The sequence below is a fragment of the Gobius niger genome (assembly GCF_951799975.1).
Source record: "Gobius niger genome assembly, chromosome: 1".
Lineage (NCBI taxonomy): Eukaryota > Metazoa > Chordata > Actinopteri > Gobiiformes > Gobiidae > Gobius > Gobius niger.
Genome location: NC_136852.1, coordinates 51156766 through 51179794, shown reverse-complemented (window position 1 = coordinate 51179794; position 23029 = coordinate 51156766). Strand labels below are relative to the sequence as shown.

The 23029-nt window shown below is 43.4% G+C and overlaps 1 protein-coding gene across 11 annotated transcripts in view; it reads left to right on the top strand.

Moving 5' to 3' along the window:
• fbrsl1 (fibrosin-like 1) overlaps nucleotides 1-23029 on the top strand; it is a 334971-nt gene that overhangs the window by 291218 nt on the left and 20724 nt on the right. For all 11 annotated transcript variants that reach the window (XM_079566905.1, XM_079566904.1, XM_079566911.1 and 8 more), the window contains one exon: nucleotides 2344-2392. In XM_079566905.1, the coding sequence (XP_079423031.1) occupies nucleotides 2344-2392 (49 nt within the window). The remainder of the gene's footprint in view (nucleotides 1-2343; nucleotides 2393-23029) is intronic.

The following is a 23029-nucleotide window of genomic DNA, read 5'->3' as shown; positions in this document are numbered from 1 at the left end:
CCTGCGCCGTACTAGGAGCCGGCTCCCGTGTCCATTTGACAAGCTTCATTTCATTCTGAGCCCATATTTTTTCTTCCCGGAGCTCTAGAGGTTGCGCTGCCTCAGAGCTGAGGCTTGGTACTGGAGCGTTTAATGTCGCCCAAAGCTAACAAAGGGGCTGTGTTGTAGCTGGGCACCCCGGTTCTGGGAGACTGAACCAGGGCAATGCACCGCACTCTGTCTTCCTCCTGCCTCGCAGTCGCCATGCTTCGTTCACTGTAAGAGAAACAGGAAGCAACTCAATTCAAGTGTCTTTGTCCTGGTTTGGCCTTATCAAAACACATCTTAAGTGCCACTCATGATGCAATAATGACTCAATAAATCACCTAATCTTGTTAACATTAGCATTAAAGGTTTTGTAACTCGATAGAAACATGATATAAGGGAGACATGCTGGTGTATTGATGTGTTGCCTTTGGCTGTCATGCTAATCTATGCTAACAGCTAAGGGCTAATGCTGTGTGTAGCTTAATTATTGAACTTAATGATGAACCAATAGCTCAGTGCTACAAAGAAAGAAATACCGAACTAGACGGGGTATTTTAAATGCAAGGCTCTGATTGGACCGACTGTGTGCCATTTGTTTAATGGAGGACAGCAGACTTTTTTGTTAAATGGCTCATTGTCTCATTTGATGATATTGTAGCAATAAATTAGGAATATGTTATCTTGCCCATCATCAGATACTATGAATTGTTTTTTTTGATTTGGTACAACTAAGGTAATGAATAGAAATCAAGCTTATTTGAAAGTTAAAGCAGAACTAAGTAACTTGTTTACCTTAATAAATCCTTTTCGTAGTCCCTCTGGGGGTAATACAGGTGTTAATGGGATGATTGGGGGTCTTTCATCTCCCCCTAGTGTCCCTGGCCAGAAAACTACAATTGCAACTTAGCTGCCTCTGGGTAGAAGTCACCAATACACACTAATGGAATCACGAACAAGAAGCTAACACACAGGAAAAGCTCATTGCGGGCTAGCACCACATAAAGAGTATTTACAGCCAGGTTTGAGTGAAAAAAAATTATCCCCATTGTGTTATTGGATGTACAATATCCCTCTCTCCCTTTGTCTTTTCTGTCTGCGTAGTATTTACTCTGACAGACAATTAATGGGTAAAACAACGCAACATGCTATGACGCCTGCAGTGACGCTCATGGCCTCTAGGAGCATGAGTTACTTAGTTCTGCTGTAAATGCTCCAATTAGTGCACAGTCCGGTTGATAGTGATCTTGAAAAGTAGAGGTCCATCACCTTACAATGCAATCTCTCGGTGCTGTTTTTGTGCAACTATTGAGCGCACAAAGGCAAATTCTTGCGGAAAACGGCAGCAACGATGGCAGTGCTAGAGAGATGGGGCGGTCTTGGAGAGAAGAGGACGTCCTCAAAAACACTAAGTGAGGAACTAAGGGAGATGCCAAGGACAGCCATCTGTGTTTACACAATCATTTGCTTTCTCTCGCTGTCTCCGTCTCTCTCTGATTCACTGTTCATTCTTTACATATGCTCCCTTTGTGCCGCATAAAACACAAGCGCGGCAGTTAAGGATACTTGGGCCCTTTGGGTGGAACATATGTTGAGCTTGTGGCGCGTTTTACAAGTCTGCCGAACCCAGATGAAATGAGCTGGAGCAGGGGGGAAACTGTGGCTTTAAACAAAGACCTTACACGGGCTGACATTACGGGCTTAGAAGGATTTTCATTGTATACGCCATATCTTCCAAGCGCACTGCCGTTTCGCTGCAGGATTTTGCACAATGCCAGCTTTTGTGCGAATGTAAAACTAGCGGGTCGTCATTTTTTTCCATGCCATATGTATTTGTGAGTATGGTGTGCTTTTATTTGTCTGCACCTGCAAGAAACTACTCATGAAACAACTAATGTTTAGTCTTTGTTCATGTCTCAACTTTTTTGCTTGCCGTTGATTTGATGACATGTTTTGATATAGATAATCTAATCTAATGTTTTCAGATCATTTGGTATGGAGTCACTCGAAAGTTGCCAAAGAAAACCAAATGATAGGGCAGCAAGGAAGCTCCATGTTTGAATGCATGTATAAGCTAATGCTGCAGAATCCATGCGCTTCTCCTTATGACACATTTCTCCATTTAATGTAAATACTGTATTTCCATGTGGCTCAACAGTGCCCCCTCATGACACATGATATTTAACTCAGACGGGGGCCTCTTCAGGATCAGTTTACTGTGCCTAACAGTCAAAAATCTGTGCTAATCATTTTAAAGGGACTACACTTTTCCATTGCTTCAGCCTCTCATTTAAGTTTATTTGTTCTTTGTTTTTGCAGGTGTCTGATGTAGGATCAGAAAGGTTCTTTTCTCCCACCACACCCAAAGGTAAGACTCTTTGTTTTTTGTATTCTTAGCCTTTCCTCCTTGGCCCCAGTTCAACAACTTGGATTTTAGCATAAATCCAAATCTTCTGTCTCTAATCCTGGAGGTCCGATTCGAATTTGAATGACATAAACAAGGTCTGGTGACTACATATGCATACATTTGTGCCGAGTGCCGAATGGCGCTTCTTGGAGGACCCCGCCAGAGGCTTAGCCTTCCTACATATTGGTTCATTAGAGGGGATTTAGAGCCTCCCTGCCACATGCTCCCACAAATGGGAACTTCCCCTCAGGCAATACAAGCTCTCTGACAGCAGGCCGGGGCCATAATGGATGCCAAAGAAAAAAGAGAGAAAGAGCTTTGTCAGCGACGCAGACGACATAAGCTCAGTGTGTGCACATTCATGTGTGGATTACACTGCCCTGTCTCTGTATGTGCTGGTTACTATAATGTGTCCAAGTGTCCAGTCACCTCCTCTCATACACCACATTGGTGCTAAAATTACATAGCACAGATTGTATGTAGACAGAGTTGTGTCTGCTACTGTACAGCGACTAAATGCAGTAGATGGCTGTCAGCACAGGCAGAGCGGTGACAGGATGTGATGCAGGAGGAGGCAGGGGGAGGGAGAGGTGTGACAGACAGCAGCAGGCCCACCAGAAGCCCCAGGGCAGTGACTGGGACACAGAGCCATTAACACAAGTCAAGGAGCAGCGGGAGCGACACAACTGTGTAAAATACTTTAAGCAGACAATATAAAGGCAGTGTGCTCTGATGGGGAGGGTTCAGGATAAGCAGATAGACCACCTTCACTCCCTTATACAGTTTTAGCTCTAGTTTGTGCAGTACATGTGACATACGTTTAGCTGCCAAAGACCGAAACCAAGTGCGCTCTTTGATGTAAGCCTGTGATGTGACCTGTGACCAGCCAGTCGAGTAAAAGCAGCATCACGACTATGTCTTCCGATTTGTATGGTTTATATGTAACTGAACTATGTCCACACCGCTTTGAGCCACTGAACTACTGCTGTCCTCATCTGTCACTGTTTCCACCAGAACAGACTGTCCATAAACACAGCAGCGCAGAAACATTCTGCAAATCATTAACTCATGTTTGTACACAGCAGTTATCATTTGTACAACACGCGTCACGTCAGTCACAAAGCAGTGGCCTCAGTGAAATCTTCTAATGCACGCATAAAGCTGTGGATTAGCACCCTGGAATTACATGCTCACAATCCAATCAGAGTGTGTGTTGATTGTCATACAGATCGACCAGATCCTGTTTGGGTAATGCACAAGAAAGCCACCAGATTAGCGCCGGGGTTAGCCGAGGCAGGATGAGGCAGCAGCAGCCTCATCAGTCAGATGAAGTGATTTTGTGATGAACGGGACAAAGTTGTCACGCTCTGCTTCCTGAGCCACCACCATCTTATCGTGTATGCCAATGTCATTTAGAGCTCAAATCCATTCTGTGGGCTTTGAGGCTAGACTGTTGTCTTGTGTGTATGTATTTCAGAAGAACCTCTTTTTGTATAGTTTAAAATGTGTATGTGTCCCTTAACCTGCCTCATTGATACTTCTTTGAGATCAATGCAGAGGCTGCGGGCTGAGAGGCAGACTCTACCACCCACTCTACCTCTGCCCAAACATTATGTCAAACATAAATATCTAATGCTTTGATGGCTCTTGTCTCCTGGAGGTAATGGCTGTTATTTCCTTCAGTGCTTTTCAGTCTCCTCAAACTTTTATTTTGGTGAGCATGTGCAAGTACAAACAGTTGAGGCTAGGCCCAAATTGCGCACAGACCCGCAGTCTGTCATGTTAATGAAACGGTTCAGGGTTAATAGAGGAGACCAAAGACCAACATTGTAATCAGCCCATGCAGAGCGCTGTAATTACGCTCACAGAACATGGTTTTGGTTAAAAGCCAGACAAGCCTGCTTTCTTTCTTTCACATTTGCTCTTGTTCTTTTTGTGTTTACAGTATGTTGACTACCACTTAAAACAACATTCATAGTATCTGTAATAGCACAGCAGGGACAGGACTAGCCTCTTACTAGGGCTAGAAAATATATGAATATGTACAGTATGAGCAAATGTCATATCATTCGTCATGTTGTGGTCTGACACTGATTTACCTTATTTTTAATTTTGCATTGAATATTTGTTTGTTTTTTTGACAGTTTTGACTAGTGAAACTGTCTAAAAGTCAAACTAATATACTCATAGTCCAATATGGCAATCAATTAAAAACATTTTCTATGTTTTTCTTATATACCCATACTGCCGGCGCACGTTCCCTGTCTCTCTCCCTCACACAAAGTTGGTGTTTATGAGGTAGGCAGGTACAGAACAGGCCAAGTATTATCTAACATCATATTGGTTTTTGTTTATTTCCTGCCTTAAACCTCCTGCAAATTATCGATTTCTTGGAGGATGGCTTGTATAAGTAAAAGCACAGTGGTAACTCGGGGCTAGGCGTATTGAGTTGAATGTCAGGGTTCACTCTTGTCACTCGCTCGGAGGCAATTGAGGAGCTAAATCCAGCTATACAGAGCATGTGCAGTTCACCTCCGCAGAGAACAGATAAACACTCTGCTGGACGGCCTGCTTATGACATTTCACAGCGCATTGCTTATGGAAGTGGTGGGGAGATATCAGCTCTGTGTCAACAGCTAGAAATATCTTGGAATCCACCATTGCTGTGTTGAATGTTGTAAAGTTTAGATACGAACACCGCTGTCAAGTGCTTATTAGTCTACCTTAGCACTTGGTGTAACGTTCCCAGACAAAAAACCCGGGGGCATCTTGGGATATAGCAGGAGAAAGATTGGTGGAAAACCTATTTCTGAAGTGGATTTGTGCCCTTGTAATCCTGATTAATTTTGACCCGTTGTGCACATTTTAAACAGAGCATTACAGTAAGCGTGAACACAGCAAGCTCCGGGGCGAAACCGGGAGCTTAGCGGCTTTGCGAGGCTTAGCTGCAGATGGCATTTTAAGCCGGACTTAATAAATTGTTTCCATTAAACTTACCGGCCCACACATACTGGATTAGACCGGTGGAACAAAGGCAGGAGAGATGTGAAAACACACAATCACACACAATGTGCCAATGTGGCTCTCCGACGCTAGGCTAATGTCTGTGTAAAGCATGTGATAGGTAGAGAAAGGGTGGTATTCAGCTTTTCGGGCCCAAATGCTAAATCACCATGGCTCAGTGCTTGTCGTGAATGGCTGGACCTATTTGCTTAATTGACATGGGGTAAACAAACAAAAAAAAGACACATAAACCATTTGGCTTGGCTTTGGATTTAGAGCTTATCCTCCAAATGTTTATATATAAACATAACATTAGCGATGTACTAGCTTAAGGTCTTAGGCTCTTCCCTATGCCAGCAATCACGCCTTTTTTTTTTATTCCAGCCCACATATTTATCTTTAGCTTTGGGAAATCAATTCTTCACGGAAGGACACATCTCCCCCTTTGCATATTGTTATCCCTTTCTGCCATATACTGTACTCGCATCCAGTCGCCTCCTGCTCATTCCCTAAGCTCTCATTATTTGCTGCACAGGCCTGGGTCCCTGTGTCAAATGGCTAATAAACCCTCCTGTCTGTAAGCACACTCTGAATGGGAGTGGCCTTTGTTGTTTTGTGCATGTCAATAAAATGGCTAAAGGGCCGTCTGTTACCTTGATATTGATAGTCACAACTATAGCCAGTAGAGGTTAGTACATTTATATAGCGGACAAACATTTTCTCTGCTATACTGTACTTAAGTGACTTGTTGTAAGAGAATCTTCTACAACGCCACCATGCGCTAACCCCTGAGCAGTGGTGCAGCGATGAGCACTCGTACTTCTTTCTGAGTTGGCATGCTCTCCAGTTTCCCCTACCACCAAAAATATGTACAATAGGATTCCTTCTGAGGCCAGGACTCGCCTACAAAGAAGGTTTTCTTAATCTCAGTGGAACCTTCCTGGTTCAATAAAGGTAAAAAAAAAAAAAAAAATGTGACCCTTATTTATATTGTTGCTGATATATTGTGGTGCTTTAACCCCACAATGTTGACTACTTCACAGCTAGTCTATTCGTTCCATGTTGTTGATCGGGGATTACATAAATGCTTAATCTACTGCTTGTTTGCGCTGTGAAAAGTTTTGCAATACTCTCTGACTCGGAACGCAATTTGGCCAATAGTTAGTTTTTATTTATATCACTTCAAGGGTACTTACTTACTATACTACGTGTTTTATTACGTACAAATATGTAAAATATATGTTTTTTTAGAATTGTGGTCCGTACGAGGCTCTGTGTACTTTGCTCTTTGTTTATTTAATGTGACTGAATAACACAGACTACCGTTTGATTACTCTATCTTGAATGAAGTATTTCAGGGGGACTTTTCTTTCTGGTGAGATTGCGTAAAAAAAAACAAAGCCCAGACTTGACTTGAGTAACCAAGGCTTGTGTTTTGACCTCCAGGAATGTCGCGTGAAAACTATCTATACTCTCGCCTTATCTGGTAGCTATAGTGCGTATCAAGCTATACACACACTGAGAAATGAAGCTTTGTGCCTTACCTGTAGGTTTTGAATGCCTGAGAAGGAAGGAAAGATGGAGATTGGATGGAGAGAAAGGCAAGGTCAGATGCAGTGGGGGGATCGAGGGCTGCCCTGGCATAGTCAAGTAGAAATAGCACATGTTTGTATTCGTCCTGCCGCTCTCTACCTCTAGCCAGGTCAATGTAATGTATCACTAACCTCAGCAGCAGCTAGCTTCCCTGTTTGCAGCCTCTCACCTATTTAATAATGAATGGAGGCTGACCCGCTGGCCGGCTAATCAGCTTTTCACTGCTGTTGAATTGGGAAAGAGCAATGGTGTATGGAGGGAGACAGAGTGAGAGAGTGTAGCGCTAGCATGTGTGTAGCTAGCTGGATGTCTGGGAGGCAGCAGACATTTGGGGGGAAAAATAGCAAAGAACACAAGGTCTGGTAAGGCTTCGGATTAGCAAAACGCCGGAGTTGAAAGCTGCCATCACCATTGGGGAATTCCAACCTAGCACAGCTCACCTCCAGTACTTAGCATGATTTATTTGGCATAGGCCTGAGAGCTCGTTTCAAATGCTGTCTTTATCCGGAAAGGCAACATTCAGACATTGATAGAGTACTTAAAGCTCTTACGTTTGGGATGCTTTGTGTCAAGCAAAGTGATTTGACAAGAGCATTGACGATCAATTTAAAGCAGCACTAAGTAACTCATGCCCCTAGAGGCCATAAACGCCACTGCAAGTGTCGTAGCATGTTGCGTTTTTTTATTCATTAATTGTCCGTGAGAGTAAATACTACGGTGGCAGAAAAGACAAAGGGAGAGAAGGATATTGTACATCCAAATACACAATGTACTATGTAGATTTTTTTTTTCAGTCAAACGTGGCTATAAATACTGTTTAAGTGGCGCTAGCCCACAGTTAGCTTTGCCTGTTAGCCTGTTAGCTTCTTCTTCGTAATTCCATTATTCCATTGGTGATTCCAACCCGGAGTCAATTGTGTTTTTTTGGCCAGAGACACTGGGGGAGATGAAAGACTTCCCTGTCATCCCATTAACACTTGTATTACCTCTAGGGGGACTACGGAAAGGATTTATTATGGTAAACAAGTTACTTAGTACTGCTTTAATGTTAGCTAAGAATGGGATTAAAAAATGTGACCTACCAATTTTTCACATCTTCACTGATATTCAAGCTTTCGTTGACTGACAGCAATCGAGTTTGGGAAAATCAACTGTTACCGTGGAGATCCACCATGTTTGTGGCTGTTAGCATACATTTTCCAAAGCATTAGCTAAACACAGTATTAAAAAAGTGAAAAAAGCCGTGGAACAACTCCGTTAGCTGCTGAGTCACTACTGTTAAAACTACCACTTACTGTGGTGTCTAAGTGTTTTAATGTCAACAATAGCTCCAGTATTTTACCTTAAAAAAGATTTCCATTAGTTTATTATTGCCGCAAATACCATGATGCTGAGCGATATTATGCCATCACGGTCCTGAAGTCTTTTAGCTCTTTTGTCTCGGCAACATAGTGGTATAATAGTGTTTATACTGAGACCATGTGTGGTGATATGGAGTCCAGCTTATACCATAAAGTTGTCTTGATTATAAGAAAGTAAATAATGTGTAAATAAAGTGTGAGAGTGAGAAGACCAACAGTATGGGTATGTTTTTTCTGAATCAATATTGTTTTGTTTTTTTCCCGTTCACGAGCGTAGGTCAGTGATTGATGAGGTGATATGTTTCCTGAGAAAGATGCTGATATTAATGCTGCCTTTATCGATAGTGCTAATGCTGTTGGTGCAGTCGTTTTGTCAGAGAGATGAAAATAAATAGGGTGAGCTCAGCAGAGATAAGACACGTGTTTAATTATTAATTGAGCCATTACTGACAGAGATTGCCTTTTCTGATTTAAAGCAGGAAAGCCGGCTTCGGGGACAGAAAAAGCAATTACAGAATTCCCAGCCTCGCACGCCTGCTGCCCACATCAGGAGCCGAACGAAGGCAGACAAAACACTCACGCACACACTTACGCCACCGTGTTTCATAAATTATTTTAAATCTTCAATATTTATAGCCTTTTAAATTACAATTACGTCATCATGTAGTATTTATGCGGTGCGGGAGTCAAAGAGCCAGACCGCATTACCCACAATTCCTCTGTGCCTGACACCCTGACGAGCTGACTACTGGGAATTGTCCGGCCCCGCGCAACAATTTAGGAAGTGATGCCTTTACCGTAATGGTTCTCACCGCTGCCGCTTGTTTGCAGTGAAGACATTCCTCATTCTGTATGCGTGGCAATTATCTGGCTTTTAAAGTCATCACTAATATGTCATGCTATCCCTGTGTGCACTCAGCATCCCCTTTGGAGCAACTAGTACGTCCATTAGAACTGTGTCAGCTACGTGCTAAGAGCCCGGAGCGCATCAAATATTAACTTAGCCCCCGTTTAGAGTAAGGTGTTGCCGAGGTTCAGTCGATTAGAAGGCAAATTCAATTTCCGTCATCCTTTTCGCACGTCATGGCGGTGGGCACCTGTCAGTCAGCGCTGTCATGCGTGTCAGCGAGCCTTTGGGCTGTAGCTATTGCGACAGAAAATGCTTGTCACTGTGAAGGATGTGTGATTAGGCCCCATTGTGCCACACGGTGTCCATCGACTCAGTATAGATCCAGCTTTAGTCGCGAACAGGGAGCAATTACAAAATCACTACGGGCCACAAGAGAGTTTTACAAGGAAATTGACCGGCATTTTTAACTGTCGAAAAAGTGCATCATCCCCGCTTTGTTCCAGGCCGTGTGTGTCATCCCCAAGTCATGTGTCCCACTTTCACTATTAACAGCTGCAGAATGGGTTGCACAGATTCAGCCCAAAGACATCTATTTCACAGAACATAGGTCATTTGTCCCCCCAAGGCTTTTCAGAGCTGCCACTTTATGTCAGGTAATACGGCAAAAAGGCTGCGTGCGCTTGGCCTTTTCAAAGACCTTCATTCCACCTACCACACCTCAGTCATGCGCGCTTTTATCAGCAGGTTTCGCATTAGCAGTGACCTAGATATGATTTTTTTTTGTTGGGGGGGGGGAGATTTTAGTTGGCTTTGCTGTGGTTGTCATGGCTAAAGTTTTTTGGGGGTAGAATATTCAACGTCTGATTATTACAGGTTCAAGGTACTTTATTTGTCATTCTAACCTGTCAAGAACACAGCAGAGGGAAATTTAGTGCCAAGGCCCAGTGATGTGAAAAGAAATCCAAGGTTAGAAATGGTAATAAACACACATTTTAAAGCAATGCATAAGAGCATGAAAGGCCAAGAGCAACATGTAAACAAGCAACAATAAAAGGTTGCCGAGAAAAGAAGCCTCAACAATATAGAAGAATGGGTGAAATGCACATCTCTAGTGTTGAGTCTGCGGTGCAGAGGTTGTTCAGCCTGTTACAAAGCTTGCATGCAGAAAATTTAAAATGTACAATCAATCTCCCAAGTAAGAGAAAGAGTGAAAAATTGTTATAGTAGTTGCAGAGATCCCGTTCTATAGCGGATGAATTAGTATTTTCTGTCAAAAGCTCTGTAAAACATATTGGCAAGATTTCTACTTTCAGTCCTTGGCTCCATTCCCACCACCATTTTACTTAGTGATTTATTGTAAATATGTAATTTGAGTTAGAAACCAATGGCTCACCAGTGAATGCTGAAATAGTGGACTCCATGCCAAGTCTTTCGGAGGATAAGCTTTAGTCCCTGCAGTTACTCAACCAACTTGTAAAACACCAGTTGACTCCCACCATCACCCTGTGGACCCTTGAGCTCTTATCTTGAGTTTGATTTTCCTTTTTTTTTTACACAAGATATGAAAAAAATTGAAAAGATATAACTCCAGGGAGCAGATCTCATCCCATCTTCTGTCTAATCGTAATCCCCTTCCAGCACGCGGCATTGCAAGAAGGCATTTTCTTTGTTTACTTGGAAGAATACATGACCGCCGTCTTATCACTGCTGTCAGGCCTGAAATGCAAAGCGTGTCGCCTGTGATCACTCGCAGGTTTTCTTGTTTTTTAATCCTTTATTCCCAGATCCAGCCTGTCTGCCAGCAAGAGCGGGTTTCCTCCCCCCCATCGCCCTCCCCGCGCTTGTTTGAAGATCCCGCTTTTCCCCTCTATGGCGCGTTTTAAACTGATCTGCGAGGAGCCCAATGTTGTTTGCAGATGAAGCCGTTGAATGCTCATCGACAAAGCCAGATGGTGAGCGATTGTGGCCAAACACGACGCGATTTTTCTTTTTTTCTTTTTTTTTTTTTGGATAATGTACAATCGCTGGCAGCAGGACAGTCGTCAGCCGAGATGGATATTACGAACATGCTTGTAATGGATTGAACATTTTGGGAAGCGGTTCACACAGGCTTATAAAGATGGGAGGAAGGAGTTGCCAAAGAACACAGCGGATGTAAAACGCCTCAGATTCCATGACGGACAAGGACATCGGCACACTGGAGCGGAGAGTGTGCCAGCGAGGATTGTGCATGGAAACGAGATGAACCGGGAAGAGAAATCCCAAATCAAACAGAATTAAAAGTGCTTCCAGATGGGTGGTCCAACTCTTCTGTTTGTCTAGTATTACAAGCTCATACCTTTGCGGTAGCAGCATATTAGAATCCATGTATCTGTCATGGACTTATCATAACCACTCAGTCTCAAGGCAATCGCGCAGGCTTGGACTAGCATGGCGTGTCTGTCAGAGAGCGGGGTCTAGTTCTGTGCTAGCATCCAGCTATTAGCCTGATCATTACGGAGCTTAGCGCATGGTGGAAATGGGGTAACCTGAGCCACAGAGCTGAGAAAGAGCATGTGCTCGGGTGCAATTAATCGGGTAGTATTTGCGAACAGGCGGGCGGTAATTCATTTAGACACATAGGCGTGCGTTTCGCCTGTTCCAAGGCACGGGTGTAGAGAGGTTAACATGCATAGTGCGGTTTGATCTAATATTCAAGCGGTCATCTGTTTGGCTGTTGTTTTTGGCTGGCGGTGAGCTTCCCCCTGCAGGGCTCTGGTGGTTGATGCTGGTGGGGCCCCAAAAGGTGACTGACTGACTGCAATGGGCTATTCAGCAGGGCATGGACCCAGGCCTCCCTCCCTGGCTGCTGGGAGAGGGCTTTCTCGGCTGCTGTTTGCTTTGGGCGGCTCAGAGAGGAACTGATCTGATGCCACGTGACCCACACTGGAAGTTCCATTCATAGATACAGGCTGTGTTTGTGTTAACGGGTTTGGTAAACTGCAGGTCCTTATCCGAATCTTATAATGTGATGTTGATTTGAAACTAAAGCCAGAGTTAAGGCTGTCACTAAGTTGTGCATGAAGGATTTTTTTTTTTCTGGCATTAGGATTAGTTTAGTTTACATTGTGGCTGTACACATTTCATAACGTAACATACCTGATTTCCTTTTCTAATAGTGGAAAGAAATTTGTTTTGTTCAGTATTGTAAAAGCATACATCTCTTTGTGTGCTCTTTATCTAAGCATTTCTATTCATTATAAATTAAAGCAGTACTAAGTAACTTGTTTACATTAATAAATCCATTCTGTAGTCCCTCTGGGGGTAATACCAGTGTTGATGGGATGATTGGGGGGTTTTTCATCTTCCCCTGGTGCCTCTGGCCAGAAAACCACAATTGCAACTTAGCTGCCTCCGGGTCGGAGCCACCAATACACACTACTGGAATCAGGAAGAAGAAGCTAACAGGCTAACGGGCAAAGCTAACTGTGGGCTAGCACCACTTAAACAGTACAAGTTTGAGCGAAAAAAATGATCTCCATTGTGTAACTGGATGTACAATATCCCTCTCTCCCTTTGTCTTTTCTATCAGCGTAGTATTCACTCTCATGGACAATTAATGAGTAAAAATTAACAGGCTAGTAATTGTTGTTAGCTGTTAACCTTCCATATGCTTCCTAAAAATGGTTAAATACCTTAGAAAACTCATCCCTGTGAAGAATTTGGACGTTTGAGAATAGGAATAAGGAAAATTGGGATTAATTTTGGATTACTCTTGCACTTGGATTGCACCAACCCAATTAAAATGTAATATGTAATAATCTGTAAAATGTTGTACCTGTGCAGTACATACACAATGGAATAATGTGAGTTATTAGTTTTGAGGTACATCATGTAAAAAGGCATGAGATCCGGGTTAGGGTCAGAGTTTCTATGTTTCATTAATACACATCATTCCATCATGTAAGTACAAGTTATTACGCATAGTTACAAAGTACAATACACTGTACTAGTGCTGGTAGGTACACTGTATAAAATAAAGTGTTACCCTTAGTTCCCCTGCAAACCCCAAGAAAATAACATTTCCACCACAGCACCTTCTGTTTAAAAAAATCTTTCTGTAAAATCCCCTTTGTTTGGTGTTCCAATTCAGACTGGCTGCCGTCTTTTTATTTTGCAATAGATCAATACATTGCTATTGCCTGCCTGTAATAACACTGGTATTGACTCGCCCGCTGTTAAAGTGCCGGGCCCATACTGAAGAGGCCATGGTCCTTATCAGCGGATGCATGGCGTATCAAACTGTAGTGCTCGCCGTGGCACTCACCTAATCCAGGGAGCAGGTGCCACTGGAGTCCAGGCGGAGTGGACATGTTTTTCAGCCAGGACAAGCCATCTGGGGTCCCTATAGTTTACGGTGCTTAAGTGTGACACTCCCAACACTTACCTTTTAGCCGCACACAATAATCTCAGCACTGGCAGCTAAGAAAGAAGAGCGAGAGGGGCCGAGAGAGAGAGAGAAGGGGCTTTCAGGAGAATTTATAGGGCTTGATGTGGTGTGGCGGATTCACGTAGCAGTTGGACACACTTGCCGGTTTGATTTTGATTCCTCTAACTCTCTCTGTGTTGTTTTGTCATGTGCTGTCAAAAATATGTCGCGCCAAAAAAAAGAAAAGTGTTTTGTTTTAATATTTTGTTTTGTTGTGCCAATCCAACAGTTTCCCGGAGCCTTGTGTTGTTGTCGTTGTCGCATTCTTTCTTTTTTTTCCCTGGAGAAGTCAGTTTCAACTCGCTAGCGTTTTTGGCTTGTTGCAGAGCCCAATTTTTTTTGTTCCCTGCTCAACATGTCCTCTCCTCTCTCGCCGACAGACAGACAGAACGACAGACTCGCTCTCGCACATTTCCCCCAAAACTGACACACCGCCTTCAACACCGCAAACAAATCAATTCTTTACTTGCTGCAATTGGAGCAACATACTTGAGAAAGTAGCAGCTCGAAAGAGTCTAAGAATCATGGCTTTTTTTTTGTTGGTGATGAATGGGTGATAGCTGTGTTAGAAAGGGCATCTGAAAAGAACAAAAAGTGTGGACTGGATTAGGGATGCACCCATCCAATACTGGTGTCGGATATCGGAGCGGATACTGGAAAAAATACGATATCGGGTATCAGCTACAAATATCCGATACTGAACCAATACTAGTTTTTTATTTTTTATTTATTGGTTTATTTGGTCGGGACAGTGCATGTTAATGAACATACATGGGTCTCATGCATGTAAACAAGCCACACCGGATTGTAGCCTTGGGCTAATTTCCCCCATGCGCACTCTCAAACACACTCACATTCATCCTGGCCTATTGTACATGATTTTAGTGGTAGGGGAAACCGGAGTACCCCAAGGAAACCTACGCATGCAAACTCCACACAGAAAGGCCCCGTCCCTGGTGGGAATCAAACCCTGGACCCTCTAGCTCTGAAGCACGAGCGCTAACCGCTGTACTACCGTGCCGCCCAACGCCTTAAGAACACAACTTTTACCACCTAAATTTAAGTGAATATGTTGTATATCATTGTGAAGCTAAGGACCTGGAGAATTCAACTGCTGAGTTAGTTTTAACCTCCGCAAATGTATTTTTGATCGCTGCACAAAATTCTGCGGTTAGCAATAGCATGCTAAAGCTAGTGGGAGCGTGCTAATGCTAACAAAAACTAATCAAGGCTGGGTCAGAAGCTATGATAGAAATACCTAAAGTAGCCTAATAAAATGAAATACACTGCTGAAGCCACGTGTTTATTTTTTAGTTTAAGAAATAACTGATCTCCCATTATGTGTAATGATCAGATCACTTAATGTGAGATGTTTATGTTAATGTGGCCTAAAGCCTGCATACCGTAGGATATTTAGTGTAGAAAAGTCATCCATGTTAAATGTTTATCCAAGAGTTTATCAATAGATAAAACTGATAATTGATCTGTAACATGACAATAAAATGTGACTTTGTTGATCTTACAATGGAGTAAGAGTTAATTAAATTTTTCTCTCAGAGAAAGACGCTTGCATCGGGATCGTTGCAAAAAAGCTGGATCTCTAGACTGGACGGCTATCTGATGTTAAAATTATGTCGCAGGACACTAGGACTAAACGGTGATATGATATTTTGGAGCTTATTATAAGAGGCAGCCGTGTCCCCCTTTACGCCTGTCCAAAGCCTGGATAGCTGTGTTAGGAAAGGCATCTGAAGGAAGTCTTTCCAAATCAGTGTGCATACAAAATGATTTGCTGTGGCAACTTCCAGAAGGGACGAGCCGAGTGGAATAATTGCGCGTCTACATGTGGCTTGCATGAGCAGCCGGTGGTGGGGTCGGACGAGTAGCAAGCACCATGGGTCAAGATCGGGGTCTTGTCGCCATTAGTTTACTTGACACAACACTAGACCTCTACCTTATTAACTCGCCCTTGTGGCCCCTCCATCCCCCCCTCCCCATCCCCCTCAGTCTGGGCCACTTTTTGTCAACCGCATTCTCTAATCAAGAATGATAAATTGGGAGCGAGGAAGGATGGGGCGGATGTTTGAGGACTGGACGCCCCCCCCCCCTCCAGTCGTGACACTTTTCGGCAGCGGTGAAGGGCATTAGCGGGCGGGGAGTGATTTCTGACGTGCAGCTTTTGTGTGTGTTTGTCTTACTAAGCCCTGCATGAGAACTATTTCAAACATCTCCACCTTGTCTGTCGTCGGGCAGCCACAACATGTTCCACTCTTTCAACAACACAGAAGGAGCCAGGATAAGATAGTGAAGTGAACCATGTTTGAGAAAGAGAGAGGGAGGAAAAAAAAATGCTTGTAGCTGCTTGGACCTTGTTTGGCATGGGGCCATTTGAAGAGGGGGGAAATGGCAGCTTGAGTTTAGTTTTCAGCAGCTGCTGGGTCTCTGTGTGAAGGTCTAATTAAGTAGTATCATCCTAGAAGTGTCTCCCTCCTATAGAATGTGTATTGATTGCATTGGGCATCTGTAATGAACTGTGCATATTTCCCTGAACGCACATGGACATCTAATACCGAAGCCCAAGAACTTGATCACGCCACAAACTGTATTTAGACACATATTCCACACAGTTTAGAGATTATGCCACGCAACAGACCTTTGAAAGCGTTTACACTTTCCTTTGATTGATGGTACATTATGTGTTTATAGTTACAAACATGACATTTTTAGTTTTTAGGATAATTGTTCAAGGTTTGTCCGTAATCCTGGTTCATAAGCATACGTTGTTTTTGTGATTCAGTCAAATTGTTTCAGGAATAATAAAAAACATATTGCATTCTATATGTGAAATGCTGATCTATGAAGAGGTAGATGCGTTGTCATTTTTATAGACCAAATAAATGATGTGTCTATACTTGACTACTGATGACCTTGTTTTTTCTGTTTTGAAATGTGTGCTAGTGATGAGTTTCTAAGACATTTTTGAACGGCTGCAGCTGCATGTTTGGAGCTTTGATCAGCCGTAGTGGAGAACAGGAGCCCTGGCCAGTTACAACAGCCTGCTGTCAGCACGTAAACATGACAAGTAGGAACAACAGTGGATGGTGATTGATGATACATAATGCCCGCCATAGAAACACCACCTGCATCAGTATGCTCAGTAACAACGGGTTTTATATGGTATTGTGAAAATGGCTGTTTGTATTTGCATGCAGCAGGTGAGTGGTCTTATCCAAACAGCAGATAGTAAAACAAACACTGGCAGACCCACATGTGTCCCATACACTTAAGAGAAAATGATTGGTCAAGGAAGATGTTTGTCCTTCCTCTTTTCACTGCACTAAACTGCAACGGCTGCTTTTGTCAAAACACTGGATAAGGAATGGCGGACGTTTGGAAGCTGTCAGCCTCAATTGTTTCTTTGTTTTTAGAGTGAGGAGTTAAAATGGAGACGGAGGAGGGGAAAGAAAAAACATGCTGGCTCTTTCAGCCCACTGTCATGCCACTTAGGATTTGTTGAAGGATTTTCACCCAGCCATTTCCTTTCCATTGAGAAGAAATCAGTGCGGCACTGAAAGATAATATTATATCCACTTACAGCATGTGGGCTTCATGCGTGTTGTTACATGAAGCGGAGCAGCAGAGCTGTGCCTCTGTTTACATTGCTAAGAGCTCATTCCCTACATTTCTGCTTGGACTTGAAGCTTTTGGCTAAATCTCTGTCTTTGTGTCTCCTACATCTCATTCTCTCTCGGTCTCGCTTGCTTTTTTCCCTCTGTAGCCATTCTCTGTGGATTGTGAGCCAGCTGGTGGGCTAATAGAGGATGCTTTCCTGTGGGAGCCACAGTGATACTGTTGAGGCGTTTGGCGAGCTTAAGTAAAGCTGACACGCTGTTGAAGAACTGCAGCCCACACTGAGCTCCACAGCAGCATGTGGAGCGGCTTTGAAAAGGTCTTAAAGGTATAGCAAACACAGAGAGGCTGCCACCATCCTCCCACCGCTGAGCTGCGATGTGGAGCGAGAGCTAAGTCCTTTATTAGAAGTGGCAGGCGTTGTCTCCAGTCACTACAATAATTGCAGCGCCACGCCACCGCCGTAATCAATTGAGACAGCTGCTACTGCGGCGTTCAAGTCCATCAGGCAGGCGTGCCATGCTAATTAATGAAATGATAAGGCTAGGGCCTGCCGCAGAGCGCAAATAACTCCTGATGGCTTGCTTTTTTCAAGCAGCTTCACTGCCTCTTGCCGCTCTTTTGGTCGTCTCGCTCCAGCAGTCAGGCGGGTCAGGGGTCAGGGCGGGGTCAGCGGCAGTGAAAGGGGTCACATACCGGCAGGGCAGGGTGGGCCGTGTCCGAGGAGCCATTAGACTCTCTGTTGAAAGCTCTAAGATGACTGGCCTTTATTTAGGAGTGCCCATTGGTGTTGACCTCAGATGACCGGACAGGCTCGTAAAAAGCTGAGACTGATAGCTGTCCCGCAGGGGGATGGGCCTTGACATTGAGATGACTGGACAGCTTTTGCATCACAGCTATTAGACAATAATGAAGGTAAAATGCGGGTGATCATATTAAAAAAGGGACAATGAGTATGTCACATGTTGCCAGCACTCCATATCCATGCTGCATATGCTCCATAAGAAGTGAATGGCACTTGTCCTGCGCCATATGGCAGGACTTGTGATATGTACGGAGAAACTGATTTATCTCCACTTTCAGCTGCCAGCTTTCTAAAATGAGTATTAGGTTCTCGATATCTGCCTGGGCCTCAACTATAAACGTGTTACAGCATCGCAGCAATGCCCATTTAGTTGCCATCCTCCCTTTTTGTGGGAGACAGAGGGACATAATTGAAATGTGCCAGCTGCCTCCACTCTGCGACTATCTTGGACAGCTCTTGTCTCGTCCACTGTCCCATTAACATCTCAGAGTGATTTGCTAAAACGTTGCCTGTTTGGCTCCTGTCTCCTTACCAGCTTGGAGACGCTCAAGGCAGATTAAATAGTGTGTGGCAAGGCAAACGACTGCAAATTTCTCCCATCATTTTATTATTAGCACAACACAGCTCCGTCCTTCTGTCGCGCTCGTGTAAAATCATTTTGTTGAAATCACCCTGTCTGTTTTATGACTGAACACCTCACAGCAATGAAGTGCTGATTGGCAAACCTGCCTCTTTCCGCCTTCTGCCGTGTATCTGCTGTAGCCATCTTCCACAGTCAGTTAGTCGTGAGCCCTGCCTTGGCCGCTTGTGTAGAGAGGTTCAAAACACAAATCATTGCAAGCTGAACAGCAGCAGAACTCTCGCCAACATCTAAATCTCCCATATTAGACTGAATTAGCTTATTTTCTTTACTGCCACTAAACTAATTCTGGCCATTTCAGGTCGTACACCTACCTGATTGCTTCAATTTTCTAGTGGCAGTGCTGCTTTTTAGCCTTTTTCTACTTTCTTCAGTCACCGCTGTAGCGTTTTGCACTTTCTTCATGTTCATTTTAATCAGAATCCTCAAAATTTCGGTCAAAGCGAATAACAAATTTCACGACTCAACGTTGCAGTGCCGTTGCCATGCTTTGACATCACCTTCTGAAGTGCAGTTTTCTTTCGTACATTATTTCATTTCGTCATTATGAGTTGTAACGTAAAGCCATACTTAGGCATGTCACGATAATTACTATATCGACTTATCGTTCAATAAATAGCAGATGAACGATACATTTTTGGGCCCGATATTTATCGTCTGTACATTTATTAGCATTTAGCAAATTTTGATTTCTAAAGGAAGCAAATTGAGTTACATTATATTTCATGTTTATTGCAGCTTGTGTGGTATTTTAGGATATATTATTATGCACTTTTAGAACAAAGGTTTACTGTCACTTTCATACCTGAGAGTTGATCTAATATCGTTACAGATATAATATTGTTTATCGCGATACTTTCCTGCCTCAATATATCAATAAATCAGCCTAGTCATACTGCAAACGGAGCCCAAAGATCTTTCAAACAAGCTCGGTCTAAAATTGGACCTTTAAAAATGTGCAATCTCTTTTCACATCCAACGTCTTTCTGCATACCCCCACTATATTTACACATCTGTCTGTTTGAGTCCCTTTTTTGTCATTTGCTGTCTGTTTGTGCCATGGCAGTTCCACGAAGCCAGCGCACCGCACCGTTTGCCTAGTAAATGAGAACACCCAGTAGCCTAAAGCTCCTCTTAGCCTTCAACCCCCTCCTTTGCATAGCCTCGTATCTAATCTGAAAAGGCTATTTTGCATACAGGTTGAATTTCCCCGGCTGCTCTGTATGGCGTTGATGTCAGCATGGGCCAGGTAATTTATGTAATGCGCTTATTTGCATGCACGGCATTCGTTTACCGAGTGGTTTAAGTCTGGAGCACGGGGTTCTCCTGGGCACCCGTCTCATTCGGATCAGGTTGTCGGGCCATTTGCAGGTTGGCAGGTGTGTGTTTGGACTAAAAAGGTTTCCAACAGTAGCTTCAAAGGGAATACCGTACTAAGATTACAGTGGCGTAGCATAGCATTTGTATGTTTCTGGCGTGCAAAAACAGATTTCAGTGCATTGAGGTTATTTTATAGTTGGTGTTTTGGAAAGCGTTGTAAATCATACCCGATCAAAAGTAAAGGTGCTTTTTATTGAAACACCGGGTTTGATGAGAAATAGTATCTGATGTTAAACCCATCCTAAAGTCTGGCAGTTTGTGGGAGAAGAAAAGGTGCAAGGAATGAGTTCAAGTTTATTTCGTATGTTTGTGTTTGAGCTGCGTGAAATTTGGAAATTGTCAGATTGTATTGTTCTGGCGAGAGTAATTGCAATGGGATTTGCGATTTCTCTTTTCAAAACCAAGATTCAATTTGTGGGGCACCTTTTGAACAAGTCCAGGGGCATAAATATTTGAAAGAATCACGTGCATTTCGGGTTTGTAGAAGTCTGAACCACAGACTTAGTCGGCATGGGCTTTGTTAATCACAGAGGAAAATAATATTGCCTCAAATATAGTAGTTTTTGCAATTTGCTCTTTGTGAATTTTTAAATTGCAACTAACATCTAAACAAGAACCCTACATTCCAAACTAAATGTCACAACAAATACTGTGATAATTGTTGACACTCCATTAGCTTCTTTTTTCATGAGACATCACCTGCATGTCTAATTTTTCACTCTTTTTAGCCGTTTTCTGGTGGAATATAAACGTATTTATCACACACAAAGTAAGTCAAGTCTAAATCGGGCCTACATTGATTTTTTTTTCACAGCAAATTGGGAAGTAGAAGCGAAAAAACGTCAGTCAGAGCTAGCTTTAGCATATAGCATGATGCTAATATGAAGCATCATGTTAGCATTCTCCGTTATTTATGTAATTATGGGCTGTTGAACTACTTTGCTCCTCCCCATGTCTTTGTGTCTTTATGAAGAAGAAAACTATATTCAGAATTTGTTAAAGTTTTTTTGGGAGTAATTGGAGAAAGCTTTTTTTTTTTTTTCTCCTCTTTGTTTTCCCCCTCGACTGCTTCAAACATGACCATTTGTGGGCAATTCCAGAGATGCCGTCTGTATCTACACCTTGCAGTAGCTTGTAAAAAATTACTGGATGTAAAGTAACTTGACCTAGGCCTGTCCCTCTCCAAACACCACACTGGAGCGTATCGGTGCCAGCCCTCCAGATGTTGCCCCGTGTCAGGAGTGAAGGATATCAGAGCGAGGGACAGCTGCGCAGCGACGCCCAGCTCACCCCTTTAATTCCCCACTGGACACATCCGTCATCACCAACAAATCCCCATGGTCTGGTGTCCGTCTGCCTCCTTGCCCACCCTCCCCTTTCTACCCCCTCCCTCCCCGGCGCATCCCTACAAACGCCGGCACGTGTGTTACGGTGCACGGTCCAATTCCCTCAAGCGTCCCGACTATAAAAAGATCAATACGGGGCTGTAGATGTCATCTGGCGAGCTGACCTGCCAACACCTCCCCGGGGAGTATCCCTGTTCCCCTCGGTGCACTAAACCCGCTAACAGGAGGGCTACGGGGCTGCCCTCCAACCTACCTCACCCACGCCATCTGCTCGGGTCGGTGGTCCCCTGGACGTGGCGAGCTTCTTCTTTCTTTTCTTTTTCTTTTTTTTTGTTCAGACACCAGTATGGCATTTGTTTCACATGGCTGCCTGTGGCTCGCTGACTGTTTTTCCTCTCCACTGTGTGATTGCAGGCAAAGTGCGTTCCATGTCCCGAGGAGGAAAACAAAAAACAAAAACACAAGAGCAGAAAAACAATGCCAAATCTGACAGTTTGTTGAATCGCTTGAAACGGCGTCTGACAGTTGTGTGGTAGTGCGGCGAGGGGGTCGTGTTGTGTGGAAAGACAAAAGGATTTCGCTGCATATAGCCTGTAGGTGATGTGTCGGAGAGGCATTTCTGACATGTTTCCTCTCACTCTAGGTTCACTAGGTTTAGAAACAGAACAAAACTAAGACCTTTATATGATTATGGTACTTGACATGAACTATTTTAGGTGTAAGCTCTTAGTGATCCAGAGGTTTTCCATCATTTCAGGGTTGTTCACTGGACTGGGTTGTTTGAGTTTGAGGCTTCTTCAGTTCTTATAGACTATTGTTATGTCCATTTTGTTTCCTTTCTTATTCCTTGGGCAGAGATTGTATTCAGTTGTGTTCAGCCCTGGGTTGGAGTACAATACACACTAATGGAATCACGAAGGAGAAGCTAACAGGCTATTGGGCAAAGCTAACTGCGGGCTAGCGCCACTTTAACAGTATTTACAGCCAAGTTGAGTGAAAAAAATATCTCCATTGTGTAATTTGATGTACAATATCCCTCTCTCTCTTTGTCTTTTCTGTCAGCGTAGAATTTACTCTCACGGACAATTAATGAGTAAGGCCTCAGGGGAGCAGAGAAACATCACAGTGAAAACTGGTTTGCCACAAGTTTGTTAAATATATAAGTTTCACTAAACCTTAGTCAGTATGTATGGAGATTTTGAAGAACAGAACCATGAGAATTTCATCGCTTAGTTAGTTTTAACCTCCACATTTGTATTTTTGATCGCCACGGCTAGCAACAGTATGTTTATGCTAGCGGCAACTAATCAAGGCTGGGACAGAAACTATGATTGAATCACCTTACGTAATAAAAAAAACTGGCCACTGCTGGAGTGAGTGGCCAAGTATTTATGTTTTTACAGGATTATAGACCATCCATCCATCCATCCATCCATTTTCTTCCGCTTTATCCGGGGCCGGGTCGCGGGGGCAGCAGTCTCAGCAGAGATGCCCAAACTTCCCGATCCACACACACCTCCTC